General features: G+C 43.0%; 1 protein-coding gene across 5 annotated transcripts in view; it reads left to right on the top strand.

Annotated features, from left to right (window-relative positions):
• The window catches only part of VWA8 (von Willebrand factor A domain containing 8), an 89,118-nt gene extending 72,030 nt beyond the window's left edge, over nt 1–17,088 (top strand). For 4 of the 5 annotated variants that reach the window (XM_088676078.1, XM_088676081.1, XM_088676082.1 and 1 more), the window contains 6 exons: nt 3,101–3,209; nt 7,686–7,811; nt 10,646–10,804; nt 11,869–11,967; nt 12,946–13,184; nt 13,974–17,088. In XM_088676078.1, coding sequence (XP_088532204.1) covers nt 3,101–3,209; nt 7,686–7,811; nt 10,646–10,804; nt 11,869–11,967; nt 12,946–13,184; nt 13,974–14,082 — 841 coding nt within the window. In that variant the 3' untranslated portion in view covers nt 14,083–17,088. The remainder of the gene's footprint in view (nt 1–3,100; nt 3,210–7,685; nt 7,812–10,645; nt 10,805–11,868; nt 11,968–12,945; nt 13,185–13,973) is intronic. The other variant, XM_088676080.1, reaches the window with a different exon arrangement.
• Nucleotides 17,089–17,854: the final 766 nt, after the last annotated feature.

The raw sequence follows: 17,854 nt of genomic DNA on the forward strand, positions 1-17,854 counted from the left end.
GATGGAGAAGCTCTATACAGTCAGCAAAAACAAGACCTGGAGCTGACTGTAACTCAGATCATCAGCTTCTTATAGCAAAATTCCAGCTTAAACTGAAGAAAGTAGGAAAAAGCACTGGGCCAGTAAGATACAATCTGAATCAAATCCCTTATGAATACACAGTGGAAGTGAGGAACAGGTTTAAGGATTTAGATTTGGTGGAGAGAGTGCCTGAAGAACTATGGATGGAGGCTCGTAACATTATACAGGAGGCAGCAACGAAAACCATCCCAAGGAAAAGGAAATGCAAGAAAGCAAAATGGCTATCCAACGAGGCCTTACAAATAGCGGAGGAGAGGAGGCAAGCAAAATACAAGGGAGATAGGGAAAGATACAGGAAACTGAATGCAGATTTCCAAAAAACAGCAAGGAGAGACAAGAGGGTCTTCTTAAATGAGCAATGCAAAGAAATAGAGGAAAACAATAGAATGGGGAAAACCAGAGATCTGTTCAAGAAAATTGGAGATATGAAAGGAACATTTCGTACAAAGATTACCATAATCAAGGACAAAAGTGGTAAGGACCTAACAGAAGCAGAAGACATCAAGAAGAGGTGGCAGGAATACACAGAGGAATTATACCAGAAAGATATGGAGGTCTCGTACACCCCAGGTAGTGTGGTTGCTGACCTTGAGCCAGACATCTTGGAGAGTGAAGTCAAATGGGCCTTAGAAAGCACTGCTAATAACAAGGCCAGTGGAAGTGATGATATTCCAGCTGAACTATTTAAAATTTTAAAAGATGATGCTGTTAAGGTGCTACACCCAATATGCCAGCAAGTTTGGAAAACTCAGCAATGGCCAGAGGATTGGAGAAGATCAGTCTACATCCCAATTCCAAAGAAGGGCAGTGCCAAAGAATGCTCCAACTACCGCACAATTGCGCTCATTTCACACGCTAGCAAGGTTATGCTTAAAATTCTACAAGGCAGGCTTAGGCAGTATGTGGACCGAGAACTCCCAGAAGTGCAAGCTGGATTTCGAAAGGGCAGAGGAACCAGAGACCAAATAGCAAACATGCGCTGGATTATGGAGAAAGCTAGAGAGTTCCAGAAAAACGTCTACTTCTGCTTCATTGACTATGCAAAAGCCTTCGACTGTGTCGACCACAGCAAACTATGGCAAGTTCTTAAAGAAATGGGAGTGCCTGATCACCTCATCTGTCTCCTGAGAAATCTCTATGTGGGACAAGAAGCTACAGTTAGAACTGGATATGGAACAACTGATTGGTTCAAAATTGGGAAAGGAGTACGACAAGGTTGTATATTGTCTCCCTGCTTATTTAACTTATATGCAGAATTCATCATGCGAAAGGCTGGACTAGATGAATCCCAAGCCGGAATTAAGATTGCCGGAAGAAATATCAACAACCTCAGATATGCAGATGACACAACCTTGATGGCAGAAAGCGAGGAGGAATTAAAGAACCTTTTAATGAGGGTGAAAGAGGAGAGCGCAAAATATGGTCTGAAGCTCAACATCAAAAAAACCAAGATCATGGCCACTGGTCCCATCACCTCCTGGCAAATAGAAGGGGAAGAAATGGAGGCAGTGAGAGATTTTACTTTCTTGGGCTCCTTGATCACTGCAGATGGTGACAGCAGTCACGAAATTAAAAGACGCCTGCTTCTTGGGAGAAAAGCAATGACAAACCTAGACAGCATCTTAAAAAGCAGAGACATCACTTTGCCGACAAAGGTCCGTATAGTTAAAGCTATGGTTTTCCCAGTAGTGATGTATGGAAGTGAGAGCTGGACCATAAAGAAGGCTGATCGTCGAAGAATTGATGCTTTTGAATTATGGTGCTGGAGGAGACTCTTGAGAGTCCCATGGACTGCTAGAAGATCAAACCTATCCATTCTTAAGGAAATCAGCCCTGAGTGCTCCCTGGAAGGACAGGTCGTGAAGCTGAGGCTCCAATACTTTGGCCACCTCATGAGAAGAGAAGAATCCTTGGAAAAGACCCTGATGTTGGGAAAGATGGAGGGCACTAGGAGAAGGGGACGACAGAGGACGAGATGGTTGGACAGTGTTCTCGAAGCTACGAACATGAGTTTGACCAAACTGCGGGAGGCAGTGCAAGACAGGAGTGCCTGGCGTGCTATGGTCCATGGGGTCACGAAGAGTCGGACACGACTAAACGACTAAACAACAACAACAAAGCTAAGCCCTTCCCCCTCCACTTCCCATTTGTGGCTCAATTCCAAATACGACATGACTTTGTGTTCTCCCTTGGGAAAATGGCTGTTACTTTTTGGAACTTCCTACCCTTGCATCATGATACTTGTGTTGGTGAAATACTAGACAAGAGACAATCTGCACATGTTGAGAGGTAGTCTGTGACCTCTCTGTTAAAGTTGTCACCCCATAGCCGTGGGGAATCTTGCTCCTTCCTTCCTTTTCCTCTTTGCCCTTTTCAAGGGACAAACCCACTCTTTAGCTTTATATCAGGGCATATGTCAGTCCATAGGAAACCCAATTGACGTTTGCTCTGATAGAGACCTAAAGATCGGGTTTCCTCAGGAGAAAGTGGCAGGACAAGCGGAAGTCTGGATGAGCCATGAGACAGAGTCATAGAACTGTATAGAGTTGGAAGGGAGTTATAGTTCATAGTTAAAAGTAGAAGTCGGCAAATGCGTCCCCCCTTTTTTGCTCTTCAAAATATGGCAGCCTAATTCTAGTCCAACTTCCCTGCGAGGCAGGAATAGCAAGCTCTTTTTTAAAACCTCCAATATATGTGAAGGAAATCAAAATGGCTCCCTGAATGCTTCAGTTTTCTTGATTTCACTTCTATATCTTCTCAAAACAGGATAAGACAAACCAGATTTCAAGATGTGAGAGTTCAGTATAAAAATAGTCTAGCTGAGATTCAAATTCTGTTGAATTTGGACCATCCCAGTTAATGCGGTAGAATGTCTGTTTTAGAACTTAAGCTATGAAGGCCTGTTTTATTCTGCACTGTGGCACTCGTATGTCCCGTTTTAAGAAAGCTGACCAGCTCTTTTATAGCTGTGCAAAATGCCTCTTACTCATTCCATTCTATATTCATCTCATTTCTTCAGACTAAAAGAAATCCAGATGAGTGAATATGATGCTTCTACGTATGAGAGGTTCTCTGGAGCTGTTCGACGGCAAGTTCATTTACTCCGAATCATCCTGGATAATTTACAGGTAATAATTGACTTTTTAAAAACCGATAAACTCCTTTTTTGCATTTTACGGGTCCCACTCAGAATTCTCTAGCTGTAGAAAACTAATCAGCTAAGAATGAGTTGTGATATTTGTATTCTATTTTTTTTAAAAAATAATTTTTATTAATTTTATATAATAACACAAAAAGACAAAACATTTTTGTCCACCTTCCCTCCCTCCCCCCACAAGTCCCCTTCTGCCACAAGTGGATCCTGCAGGTGTTGAGAGTCGAAGGTAGTCCATTTTGAATCTGGGTTTGTCCTCATCCCCCTCTCCTTTGCTCCTGGACCCCCCCCCCCTGCTATCAGGAGGCCCCGAGACAAAAGGAGAGATTGGGATAAGAAACCCCCCCAACTATTTATATATAATCCTCCAACATACAAACAATTAAAAATATCAATTTCTTACTTTGTTAAACATTGTATTTGTGACTTCCTCAGATCCCTTTTTCCTGATTTTCATAGTTCCTTAATATAGTTATGGCGGGTTTCTTTTCTTGATTCCAATTCTTATTCTTAAAGATCAACATTATTTCCCTCCATCTTCGTGCCGCCTCCCCACAAGCCCCCTCCTGCCACAAGAGGACCCATGAGGTGTGACCATCCAAGGGAGGTCTAATTTGTAATTGGGTTTCCTTCCACCCCTCCCTCCCCCCCCAGAGCCCCCCCCTGGTGATATTTGTATTCTTTACTTGCTGACCCAACCAACTGGACAAAAGTTGCATGTCTGAGTAGACTGTCACAATAGGGATCTTCTGCCATGGCTGCTGTATCTCTTCGCCTCCCCTATACATTATGCATTTCAGCAGAGGCAACCCACATCCAGTTGCTGCCCACCAACTCCACAGCTGTGAACTGTAGATCCATGTGAAATAGAGATGCTTCCTGCATTGAATTTAATCCCACGTTTTGGAGTTCCAAAACACCTCAGCCTTTTTCTGAAGCTGCGCCAATGCACCATCAAATCCCCTGTTTTCCTTTTTTTTTTATTTCCAAGTTTTGCTCAGGCCTCTGTGCATGTGCAGTTCGCCACAGTTTTCAGTTCACATCCCTTCCTGAACACACAGCACAAAAAAGCACCACAATGTACACAACATACACATTTGCGCACAAATTAAATCACAGCTCACAAAGGCGTTGTAAGATCTGTCCAAGATTCAATTTTGTGTGAATTTATAATCGATGAACATATCTACGGGAGATACATGTGGGAACTCTGACAAATTCTGAACATGTGAATTCCAAAATTAACTTATTAAGTTAAACTGAAAGGAAGAACAGAATGCAGGGAACGCACGAAACGGAAAGGAATGGAAAACCTTCTGTTCCCTAATGTGTGCATGTATGAACCAGGGCTAAGCTTATTTGTGGCCAGGGGTTAGAATATTGGAATGACAGCCATAAATATATAGAAGAAGAACAAGAAGAGGAGGAGGAGGAGTTTGGACTTGATATCCCGCCTTTCACTCGCCTTAAGGAGTCTCAAAGTGGCTAACAATCTCCTTTCCCTTCCTCCCCCACAACAAACACTCTGTGAGGTGAGTGAGGCTGAGAGACTTCAGAGAAGTGTGACTAGCCCAAGGTCACCCAGCAGCTGCATGTGGAGGAGCGGGGAAGCGAACCCAGTTCCCCAGATTACGAGTCCATTGGTCCTAACCACTACACCACGCTGGCACTGAGATGGACTCTGAGCTCCTCCAACACCCTTGACAGGTCCACCTGATTTTGCCATGAGGTCAGGTGACCTGCGTTTTTTCCTGCTCCACACCTGACCGTATATCTAATGTCAGGTGTCGGGAAGGTGGTTGGAGCTTGTGGGAAATGGCCTTGTGACCTCGTTCGGGTCATTGTCCACCCGTCTCCCGCGGCTGCTTTAGGAGGCGCTGCATCTAGTTTTGAAAGAGAGGGTGATTCGTGCCATAGCTCACTGATCCTTGAAACTCATGCCATTGTGCTCAGATAATGCTTTCAGCTGGGTGAGCCTTTACATCTGCTCAAGGAGTGTTTCAGCTATTTGTCCATGGCCTGATCTTTCGTGACATCTGTGTTTCGCTGTCTGAAAGCCAGGGAGAGAAGAAAAAATGCACAGAGAGAATCAAGATAAGCTTCCATTTGCAAAGTGTGCAGTGAGATATTTCCCCCCCTCAAAATCTGAGGAGCTCATACTTTGTAGAGATTAAAAGAGCCTGATTGTGCCCCCCCCCCAAATTGTTAAGACCTCGGTCCAGTATACCTGAAGGAGCGTCTCCACCCCCATCGTTCTGCCCGGACACTGAGGTCCAGCACCGAGGGTCTTCTGGCGGTTCCCTCGCTACGAGAAGCCATGTTACAGGGAACCAGGCAAAGGGCCTTCTCGGTAGTGGCACCCACCCTGTGGAATGCCCTCCCACCAGAAGTCAAAGAGAACAACAACTACCAGACCTTTAGAAGGCATCTCAAGGCAGCCCTGTTTAGGGAAGCTTTTAATGTTTGATTTCTGTATTTTAATGTTTTGTTGGAAGCTGCCCAGAGTGGCTGGGGGAACCCGGCCAGATGGGCGGGGTATAAATAATAAATTATTATTATTATTATTATTATTATTATTATTATTATTATTATTATTATTTATGACAGTGTGCTTCTCTTTTTGTGTAAAAACCCCCAAATAGTTATTCCAGGTCATAAGTGAAGAAACCTTCAAAATTCTGTTTGTAGTGGTAGTAGTAATAATAATAATAATAATAATAATAATAATAATAATAATAATAATATGATCAAAATCTTCTTTTTGAAGATACTTTACTGTTGTTAGATGTTATATACAGTATTGCATTTTAGGCTTTTGGTTCCACAATTCAGGACTGCCGAGGGAGGAGGGGGAGGGAGGCAGCAGCCGCTAGCCCTGTGCCCCCTCCCTCAGGACCAGGGTCTCTGGAGTTGGTCCCTGGTGACTAGAGACCCAGAGCAGCACTTGCCACAGCATCAGGGAAGGAAGCGCATCCGTTTTCCTTTAGACTAACAAAAGGTTGTTTTAAGTTCACGGGGAAAGCGCCGCATGCTCTGTTTCCTGAGGCTGCATTGTCTTCCTGGGAAATGTGTACCAAGAAACCAGACATTATTTGCTGCCTGTAAAAAAAAAAACGGAGGAGGAGGAAAAGACTTGTTTAACTGTGAAACAACCTACTTATTTGGCGTGCAATCCCGTTATTTGGGACTAGTTCTCACTGAGGTGATAAACCTGTGCCTGTGTGGTGCTACTTCAAGCTGGAGGGTCATGTGCCAGAATGGACAATGGATGCCACAGAGACGTGGTCTGGACTTATCTTCTTCCTAACATGCGCACAAGAGCACCTTGGGCTCAGAGTCACAAAGCATCCTTAGACCAGTGGAAAAAGTCCCTGCCTTGTACTGCATGTGGCTTAAGTGATGGCCAGCTGTTAACACGGCTCTCAAAGTCCAGTTACTTTTTTGACACAAGCTATTTTAAATTTTATTATTTAAAAGCAGAAGGAATAAAAACACATATATACAAAAGAGTACAAAAATACAACATAATACCAATAAAAAAGATAGAAAGAAAAGAAAAGAGGAAAAAATAAATAAAAATACGTCAAAAATAAACACAACCATTACATTTAACATTTAAACACAGATACTTCCCGTCCCTCTTATTATACGTTTTTATATATCTTGTATTTCACAGGTTTTTACTAATAACATCCCCTTTTTTTCTCTTCAATTCCACTTTGATCATTCCTAATATTGTCAAACATCATTCAATGTCCGCGAGTAGAGAATTATTTGGATAATACACTTTGAGATAGTTTTTTGTATATACTCCACTCTTTTGTTAAAAGTCCAGTTACTTACTTCAGTAACTGAAAGCTAACTGTATTTTGAGCGCTGTGTCACCTGCCCATCATCACTTAAGCCACACGACTGGAACTATTAACAGTTTGTTTGATAGGAAGGATCGATTATCAATGGAGAAGGGCTGTCGCTCATTGGCAAAAGGTCCCAGCTGGAATCCCTGGCATCTCTGGGTGGGAAATGTCCGGGTCCAGTATAAGGCAGAGCCCTGTGTTCCTAAATACTTGCCTATTCATGTTTTGGTTGGAATATTGGTGCCAAAACCCATTGTAGAATTTGCAGCAGAAGTCCCATTAGTGCTTCCAAATAGGGCCTTCTCGGTGGTGGTGCCTGCCCTGTGGAACGCCCTCCCAACAGATGTCAAAGAGGGAAACAACTACCAGACTTTTAGAAGACATCTGAAGGCAGCCCTGTTCAGGGAGGCTTTTAATGTTTAATAGATTACTGTGTTTTATTTTTCTGTTGGAAGCCGCCCAGAGTGGCTGGGGAAACCCAGCCAGATGGGCGGGGTATAAATAAAAAAGTATTATTATTATTAGTATTATTGTTATTATTATTTTCAGAAAGAAAATTATCTTAAAGACAAGTGTTTCCTTTTTTTTCACAGGCGAAAGGGAAGGAAAGACAGTGGCTCAGGAACCAGGCCGTTGGAGAACTAGATGATGCCAAGATAATTGACAGTCTGACAGGTGAAAAAGCTATCTATAAGCGACGGGGAGATCTTGACCCACAAGTAAGTTAACTGAGACAAAGTTCAAGTGCATGCACACCAACTGTTTTCCTGGCATACATGCTTTTCTCAGTCCGTTTAACATATTGCTGTGTAATTTACAAAATTCTGCCCACCTGCCCCATTATTCACACATTTAATTTATGCATAAGGCAGAGTTTTTGCACGGAGCCTGCATGGCAACTTAAATGTAGCCCAGCTAGCATGCCCCCCCCCCGGAGTCTGGCACAGTGAATTTCCACAGAACCATTGCCCGTTCTAGGAGGCAGCTGTGGCTCCGTGCAGGTTCCAGAATCACGCTGTGCGTTATGTCTGGGGTGGAGTCAGTTCTCCTGCAGAGTCCATTGATATAGTTTGTTTGTGCTCATTTCATTTTGTGCTGCAGTAACAGGTGGCGCTGTGGGTTAAACCACTGAGCCTAGGGCTTGCTGATCAGAAGGTCGGCGGTTCGAATCCCTGTGACGGGATGAGTTCCCGTTGCTCGGTCCCAGCTCCTGCCAACCTAGCAGTTCGAAAGCACGTCAAAATGCAAGTAGATAAATAGGAACCGCTACAGCGGGAAGGTAAACGGCGTTTTCATGCGCTGCTCTGGTTCGCCAGAAGCGGCTTTGTCATGCTGGCCACATGACCTGGAAGCTGTACGCCGGCTCCCTCGGCCAATAATGCGAGATGAGCGCGCAACCCCAGAGTCGGTCACGACTGCACCTAATGGTCAGGGGTCCCTTTACCTTTACCTTTAACTTTGCGTGACGTAACTCTGTCTCCAAACATGCCTTTGAGAGCAACTTTTCTCAGTCTTGCGTTTATGATATTGAGTCACCGATTTTACCTTTTCTGGACTCAGGATGCAACCAGACATGGCAGCCGGAGGTTTGGGATTAGAGCACCTTCCCTTTTTAGATTGGCTATGTAGCTGCTGGAGGGGGTGAGGAGGAATCTGATAAGGACTGCGCTGCTGCTGGAGGAAGTTAATCCTCTCTCCCCTCCCTCCATTTTCCTCATAAAATTGCCCTCTCCAAAGCTGCTCTTTTCTTGGCAGGTAGTACACTTTTAAAGAATAGCAGGAGACCCAGTTACAGATCTCCCACAGTCTTCTGCCATTTGGCCCTCAGAATATAGAGATAATTGCTATGTAAACCTCGTAATGGGGAACTTGAAGCAGCAGCCACAGAGCATAGTTCCACGTTCTGGGCTCTCTTTGTTGGCTGTGTGTGCTTCCTGGGGGGAATTTCCTTCCCATGGCTGACCACGAAGGCCTCTGCTTGGATGTGTCGATGTATGAAGGCCTCTGGTCCTAGGTTGCAACTGTCAGAACTCCAGAGAGCTTGGCGTTCGCAGTTAAATTCCACCCTCTTGTTAGGTCTTCTGGATTGAAGTAAATCATAAATAACGGGGACAAAGAACCAAATTATGAGAAGCATCTCTATTCCAGTGGAGAAGGCGAGAATTCAAAACAAAATGCTTGAATGGTGATTCAGGGAAAGAATGACATTGGAAGCTAGTAGAACAAAACAAATATTTTAAGCGTTTTTTATCTGTTTGCCAAACTCTCTGTAAGCAGCTTGCTATTTGTATTCCGGCTTGCCTTGCTTCATGTGTCATGAAATACCTTTTCAGATCCAGGAACAATGCCAGAAAGTGTTAAAACAGGCGCTTCACTTTTTAAATGATCTACTTTATAGTCTGAGTGCAGTGTTGCTCAGAATCCCATTTTAAAGGCTGTAATGTCAGCAGACAAGCTTTGCAACACAAAGCCGAATTATCCCCAAAATGCATGTTAAAAAACAACAACCCTATTTGCTTTTGGAATGAATTCTGAATCTCAGATCCATTTTGGGGGGTGGGGGTGGGGGAGACTTTTACCTGCAGAACCTTATGTGAGATGTTTCTTGGATTTTGTTTCCAATATGGGCAACATAAATCCAGAAATCTATTCAGTAGATTTTTCTCAATACAGTGGTACCTTGGTTCTCAAACTTAATCCGTTCCAGAAGTCCATTCCAAAACCAAAGCGTTCTGAAACCCAGGCACGCTTTTCCATAGAAAGAAATGCAAAATAGATTAATCCGTTCCAGACTTTTAAAAACAACCCCTAAAACAGCAAGTTAACATGAATTTTACTATCTAATGAGACCATTGATCCATAAAATGAAAGCAATCAACAATGTACTGCAGTCACACAATCAATCAACCAGTAGCTGAACTGGGTTCCACACAGTCACAAAAACAAAACAAAAAAGCCGCAAAAACAAAAACGCAAAATAAATAGCAAAAACAGGCAGACCTCAACACTCAAAACGGAAGTGTGACACTCAAAATGGAGCACGTTCAGCTTCCGAAAAAAGTTCACAAACCAGAACACTTCCTTCCGGGTTTGCCGGGTTTGGGTTCCAAGTTCTTTGAGTACCAAGGCGTTTGAGAACCAAGGTACCACTGTGTCTCAAAAGAAGTGTTTCCCGTAATATTTTAACAGGATCACAATACCTTTATGGGGACCATGTGCAGTTCACAAAACAGTGAGCTAACCCTTGCCTTTCACAGAATTGTTCCTTCGGGTCCGTCTTAAACGCACAAATAAGGAAGCTGCGGGAGGTAGCAGAGAAGGAGCCCCTCTGCCGGGCACGGCAGTCTTAGAACAGTGATTCAGAAAGTTACCAGAAAAAGTAATTAGAAGGATTTGTGCCCAGTTCACCTAGGTACTTTTATACTGATTTTGCATTAGAACATTATTATTATTTTATAATCTGCCCTTTAAGCTAGCACTTAACCGTTTGCTCCTTTTGACTGAAGCTCACCCACCCCCTTCATCGACCTGACTTGCTGTTGCTTTCTTTAAGCTGGGGAGCCCTCAGCAAAAGCCCAAACGCCTCCGCCTGGTCGTGGATGTCTCTGGCAGCATGTACCGCTTCAACGGGGTGGACAGGCGGCTGGAGCGCTCCATGGAAGCTGTTTGCATGGTGATGGAAGCCTTTGAGAATTACGAGCAGAAATTTAAGGTGATTTGCACATGAACATATATGTTATCAGCATTAACTTTTCCAGTAGAAAGATGTAGACCACACTTCTGCTCACAAAAGGAATAGACATTTCTTTCTCTTAGGAAACCAAAAAGCAGTCTACCACGATTGTTTGGAAGCATTGCAGAGTACAAAAATCAATTGCATTTTGCCTTGAGCTTTAGTGTCTAAAATGCTTGTGTTAAATGTTGGTAGTATATTGCATATTGCATCAACACAGCTATAACTTTAGCTTTATTCATCTCATGTGCCTTCCTTTCCCCAGGACCATTTCCTACATCAATAGAGCATGAGACTCTCAGGGCCGTGGGTTTCAGCCCCACGCTGGGCAAAAAGATTCCTGCATTGCAGGGGGTTGGATTAGATGACCCTCGGGGTCCCTTCCAACTCTCTGGCTCTGTGATTCCAGTCCACAAAAGCTAATGGTGCAAAAGATTTGTGAGTCTGTATGGTGCAATTGGACTCCCTTCTGTCTTTGTAAGAGAGGTTTCAACATCCCTCTCTTATCCGGAAACATTTTAAAGATCATGCTTTCACGACATGTCTTGTACAATGTTTATGCGTTTTTTGTTCATTTGGTTTTAACGTTAATGTTATCAGTATTTTTAAATGAATATTGTATATATATTTTTATGTAAGCTGCTTAGTTTTTGTTAATTAAGTGGTATATAAGTCTTGCCAAATAAAATTAACATTCATAGAAATAGAAATATAGGCAGTCAGACACTGAACAGTTTAAAAGCTAATCCTTCCCCTGGTATTCCAGTATGAATTTGCCTGATCTGTCCATGCAAGCTGATGCTGTTGTGGTTTGCTTAAAAGGGCTGAACAATCAATATTAAGAATTTGAATATGTAACTAAAGGCATAAAATGTGCCTCTTCCAGTCTTAATTTGTACTTTGGCCTGTGAGCACAAGGGTATTTTTTAAAAAAATAGCACAGAAATTGGTGGGTGGGAACTGTGACCAGTGCCTTATGATAAAACATACATTTTCTTATGGGAACGATGCTTAAAAATGATGTTTAAATCTTTTCCATGCAGTATGACATCACTGGGCATTCGGGAGATGGTTTTAACATTGCCGTGGTCCAGAATGACAATGTTCCGAAGAACAATAAACAAAGATTGGAAATTTTGAAGGTAAACCATTACTGACTGAAATTCTTAGACATTTGTGTAGTGCCTGGTATACTGGGAAGAGAAACAAGTGAGACAGGGAGTCATGCTGTAAAAAAAAATCCCACCTTTGGCACTTAGGAATCTGAATATAAGAACGTAAGGAGAAGTTGCTGGATCCAGCCACTGGCCCATCTAGTCGCGGATCCTGTTCTCAAAGTGGCTGCCAATGTATTATTTGTATTTATGGAGTGTCTTTCTAGAACGGCCTCCTGCAACATACGGATTTCCTTCCCTGTCCAGATGGTGTCCTCACCAGTTGCTACTGTTGTGAGTAGTTATAGTTGAGCTTTGCAGAGGGTTCACAGACCCACCTGGACCTCCTGCATTTAATGGGTCTTCTCCAAAAATTGTGTGCACATGGAGATACCTGTAGATACGAATAATGAAGATAACACTTCACAAACCCTTTTGTTTTATTATTCTGAATTTTTTTTATCTATTGTTGTTAAGGAGTCATATCACATGTTTTACTATTGAAATAAACGCTAGACACCTGGTTGTTCCGCACGCACACTTTGAACCTTCCAGCAAAGGCCGGTTATGGATTGCGTTCATTTTTTCCTACTTTGGTCACCATGGTGCATATACCAACCCACCCCCTTCTCAGCCCACTGGGGATTTGCCTAAGAAAGCTGGCACCACAAGTGTTATCTTAAGTTCCCAGTGAGATAGGTTTTTGGTTCACGGGTTCATTTATTTTCCATATTTGTGTCCCAGGGGGTGTGTGTGTCCCATTTCATTTTGCTGCCTCAGGTGAAATGGTAAGCTGCTCTCTTTCCATTTTTTTTTCAATCAAAAAGTCGCTTTATCTTCCGAACTAGAATTTGGACATGAATTCACATGCAATAGGCTTTTCCATTCAAGGGGTGCTGAAATATTTGCTTCCTTGTTTTTCGTTTACGTGCCTCTTTTTGTTGGTGTTCTCCCCCCCCCCCTCAGATAATGCATGCCCACGCGCAGTTCTGTATGAGTGGCGACCACACTCTGGAGGGCACAGAGCACGCCATTCGGGAGATTGCGAAAGAAGAGGCAGACGAGTACTTTGTCATAGTCTTAAGCGATGCCAACCTTGAGCGGTATGGCATCCCTCCAGCACGGTTTGCTCAAGCCTTGACCATCAGCCCCAAAGTGAATGCATTTGCCATATTCATAGGCTCCTTGGGAGATCAGGCAGACAGGTAGGTCAATGAGTTCATGGCATGCATACATATGGCATAAGTTTTCTTTAAAAATGTGTTCTGCGCCAGTCATTGGGTGCACAGTTCTCCACAAATCTGCTCAGGTTTGGCCCTCTGGCCAGGCTGGTTGCCTAGCATCACTTGTGCTGTGAGCGGCAGAGAACTCACGCCAAGCTGAGCTTTGCAGAAAGCAGAAACATCTGCCCATGCCAGAGTTCGGTGTGACAAATGAGAGATTCGCCCTTTCTTCTGCTGTGTGTTTAACTCGGTATTGGTTGAAGTAAAATGCTACCTTAACCAAGGGGCTGCTTGTATTCTGTGCCTCCAAAGACTACCTCTCGCAATTAAGAAATGCAATAATAATAATAATAATAATATAAAGATCTACTTTAAAACAGTCATTGGTCTTGTGCTCTGGGCAACACAAAACACATTTCCTCCTGGATTTGCTGTATATCCCACACCTGAGGCGACACCCTGTCGCAGTCCCCATACAATCCAGAGTGTTAATGCTGTACTTTCCTTTCTGCTGACTGCCACGCATGTGCATAGCACATAGCAAACACAAATAGAAAGGAGCCTTGCTGCAGAAAGACTTTTGCAGAGGCAAAGCCCTTTCCGTTTGCTCCCACCGAAGTTTCCAAGTCTTTCAGGTTGCAGTCCCAGTACTGAGATTTGGAAGGAAATTTTTTACTTTCTTCTTAAGAGCATTTAAATGTTATTTGGTGTATTCATTGTATAGTGGGACACAATTTGCAATCATGTATTTTTCTCCTTCATAATCTGCAGGTTGCAAAGGACGCTGCCGGCTGGCCGTTCCTTTATTGCCATGGACACCAAGGACATCCCACAGATTCTACAACAGATCTTCACCTCCACCATGCTGTCAAACGCTTAGGAAGGGGCCTGCTTTTAATCTGTAACTGGTCAGTTGTATATGGGAAGCACCTCGGCGGAGTTTAAGAGGGTGATCTAATTCTAGTAACATTGGGCGGAATCTAGTGTTGTACTGGTGGACTTTGTGCTTCCATAAAGGGACTTCGCCTTCTTCGCCTCCCTCCCCAACCCCACCTGCCTCAATGTTTTTTGTGGAGGGAGGAGCCCTCAACATGATTAGAGGAGAGAGGATAGGAAGAAGCTGCCTTCTACACGTGTAAGTGCTGCTCATGGATGGCACAGAATACAACCATTAGGCTTTCCATTGGAATAAGTACTATACTTTACAATGGAGTACTCTGTCTTCTTCTTTGGCGATCACTCATAGCCGAGTAAGATTGTCTTCCATAAACACAGTTTTAACAATGAGTCCGTAAGCGACTGTGGAGGCCAATTCTGGATCCACACGTCCTTCCACAGTGGGGACATTGGTTTCCGGGTGGGAGTTGATCACGGTGTGGATTTGCCAATCGTGCCTTCCTCTTAGCACGTTTCTCCCTTGCGTCCTGAGTTCGAGTGTCTTCAAAGCCCATGACACCTTTGGTAAAGGCTGTTCTCCAACTGGGGCACTTGCAGGCCAGTGTTGTCCAGTTGTTAAGTGTTTATACTACATTTTTTTTAGATTTGCCTTGAGACCGTCTTTAAACCTCTTTTGTTGACCACCGGCATTATGCTTTCCATATTTAAGTTTGGAATAATTAGTTGCTTTGGAAGACGATCATCAGGCATCCGCACAACAGGACCAGTCCAACGAAGTTGATGTTGAAGAATATTGCACTTAAATGGCCATATCTACCTATTACGGCTACATTTGAGTAAAAACCTTGGTGGGTTGTTTTTTTAAAGAAACCCCACCCAAAGCTTTCAATAATTTAAACTTTCCATCTAGTTTCCTTAGACACTGATTTGCACGGAATATCTGCCTACTGCAGGCATGTCCAAAGTCCATTTCGGGGGCATAATCCGGCCTGCTGGTTGGTTTAATCCAGCCCCTGTGGCAGTTTATTTCCTGGGTAAAATCCTAAAAAAAACCTCAACAACTTCAATCCTAAAAAAAAAACCTCAACAACTTTGGTTGGCCCTCATGGCCCTTCACTTCATCAAATCTGGCCCTTTTTTAAAAAAGTTTGGACACCACTGGTCTACTGCAAAAAAACAGGATGTTTTTTTCTGTCTGTTAAATAATTTTCTGTCCGTTAAAAAGAATGAATGTGGTCATATGCACATCGGATGGATCTAATAGTCTCCCTTTGCGTTTTCTGCCTCAAGTAGAAATGCTTGTCTGACAGGCATCTGAAAACTTCCAAGAATTTCAAATGAAAATCCAATTTGTTTAATTCTATCCTTGAATTGGCTGCAGTGTTCAGAGTTCGCCCATCAAAGGTACTACATGCATGGAACAAGTAGTACTGTAGCATTTTTAAAAAGGAATTATAATTTCAGCTGTTTATATATCACTTAATCATGAATGTTTCCAAGTGGTGTTCATAGAAATTGCAAAAGCATATTAACAGATAAAATAAAATTAATAATCATTAAAAACTCCAAAACTTCATTCAAATGCCTGCTGGACTAGAATGGCCATCACTACTTTTCAGAAACTTAGGATTTTCTGCCACTCTTGTATAGACATCTAACAGTGATTATAAGTCAGTGCATCTGCAAACACTGAAAGAAAATGCCCAGGAGGCATTATATTTGGTTGCAGCTGACTTTCTGAGGCCGTGTACAGTGAAAATGGTTGACCACGCTAAGAACCAAATCAGATTTTCCCAATCTAAATGTCTCTCCTGAAGCTGCTGTTTGTCTCGTAGGGAGGAAAACACTGCATAGCAAGATGCTGACTCTGTCCAATTATGAAGAGACGGCAAAAAGTCTCGAGAGAGAGAGCTCCGCCATCCGCAGTGAAGTGGTACTTGAGAGCCATTCCCTGTCCACTGAATGAGCCAGAAAAATGTAGAGTCAGTACAATATTAGAGCAAACTCCGTAGCATCATTTTTCCATCATCCAAGGCAGTGAGATGCTGCATGACAAGTGTTCCTCAAGATGGAAGGGCAACAGATAATAGCATTAAACTGCTAAAGGCCATGAGCTTCATCTAAATGTGAAACTTTTGAAAACAAAAACCAGCTTAGGGGCAATGTGAGGAATCAGAGACAAATGGTAATATTTTATGGCATTCATAAACAGACTGGCGTGAAAGCACCACCATCCACATATGGCAAGCTTTGAAATTCTGTTTTAGTTTAGTAAGCTGCAAGAACGAATAATGGTTATGTATTAAGACGCCTCACAATGCATGCGTCACCTGGCTCTGTACCTCGCGTTACTATCGGTTTGTTAGGTTTGCTAAATTCAAACCAGGGGGGAGGAGAGGCATGATATCGTGGTTTTCATTCCTCCCCAAAAAAATCCTCAAGGCGGTTCACAATAGATTTCAAAACGGAAACGTCTCAATTCAAAATTCTGGATTAAGAGAGAGAGGCAAGGCAAGAAAATGAAGCAGGTCAGCAGAATATCTTCAGCTAGAAAATGTTTTAAGATTTCTAACATTAATTAACATTCTTTCCCACGAAAATAATAATGCAAGGTGGTTGTTTGCTGAAACAGTCACCCCTCCCCCTCCCCCCCATCTGAGGGGAAGGTTGATTTCTTAAGGGAAAATGATAGCATTTCTACTTCAGGGTGCCCTGTACCCCTGAAAGGCTGTACAAAGCACTCTTGTTTTTAAAGATTTCTTCATAATTTGGTGTTTGGACTCATTCCTTGCTTTCTAGACTTTGCATTACACTCACAACTTCAGTCGGTTTTCAGATCTCTTCCCAGCTCAAGCACATTGGCAAGCAAGCAAATGTTTCTTTAAATAGCCCATCTGCCGCATCCAGAGACGTGTGAACAATAATAACCTGTTTTTTCCCCATTCTGACATTTAAAAGAATAAATAAGGGTCTCTTTGTATCTAGAGAACACAGCATGTATGTCTTTATTTTCTATTCTTACTCATAACAGAATGCAGCCGGGGGAATCTTACCCCAATGTGAACCATTTCCCACAAGTGTTCTTTTTGAAAATATGCTTCAGTGCCTCTCTGGAAGTTAATGTACTACAGCCATAAAGAAATTTGCACTTGGAGAAGGAAGGGATTTAGTTCGGGGAAAGCAGCTGCAAGATTTGATAAAAGGTTTTGGGGGGGGAAAGTCAACTAACCTTTACTGCTGTCCGAGTGATTTATTTAAAGGTGGCTTTTAGAACAGTACAAACCCAGGAGGAGAGTATCATACAATGCAACCCTCAAATAATCTTGACATTCAAAATAGCCCTGTGGTACAACCCTACTTCAGAACAGGACGACTGAATTTCCCTCTTCCCAACAAAAACAAATACATCAGGAATATGGTTAGGCTCAACATTCGTCCCCTCAAAGTTCATCACAAGAGAGCCAGTGTGGTGTAGTGGTTAAGAGCGGTAGACTCGTAATCTGGGGAACCGGGTTCGCGTCTCCGCTCCTCCACATGCAGCTGCTGGGTGACCTTGGGCTAGTCACACTTCTCTGAAGTCTCTCAGCCTCACTCACCTCACAGAGTGTTTGTTGTGGGGGAGGAAGGGAAAGGAGAATGCTAGCCGCTTTGAGACTCATTCGGGTAGTGATAAAGCGGGATATCAAATCCAAACTCCTCTTCTTCTTCTTCTAACTAAATACTGAAAGGCTGCGCAACACACAATGTTGCTTTTA

Source organism: Zootoca vivipara, chromosome 8 (assembly GCF_965207765.1).
Source record: "Zootoca vivipara chromosome 8, rZooViv2.hap1.1, whole genome shotgun sequence".
NCBI classification, from domain to species: domain Eukaryota; kingdom Metazoa; phylum Chordata; class Lepidosauria; order Squamata; family Lacertidae; genus Zootoca; species Zootoca vivipara.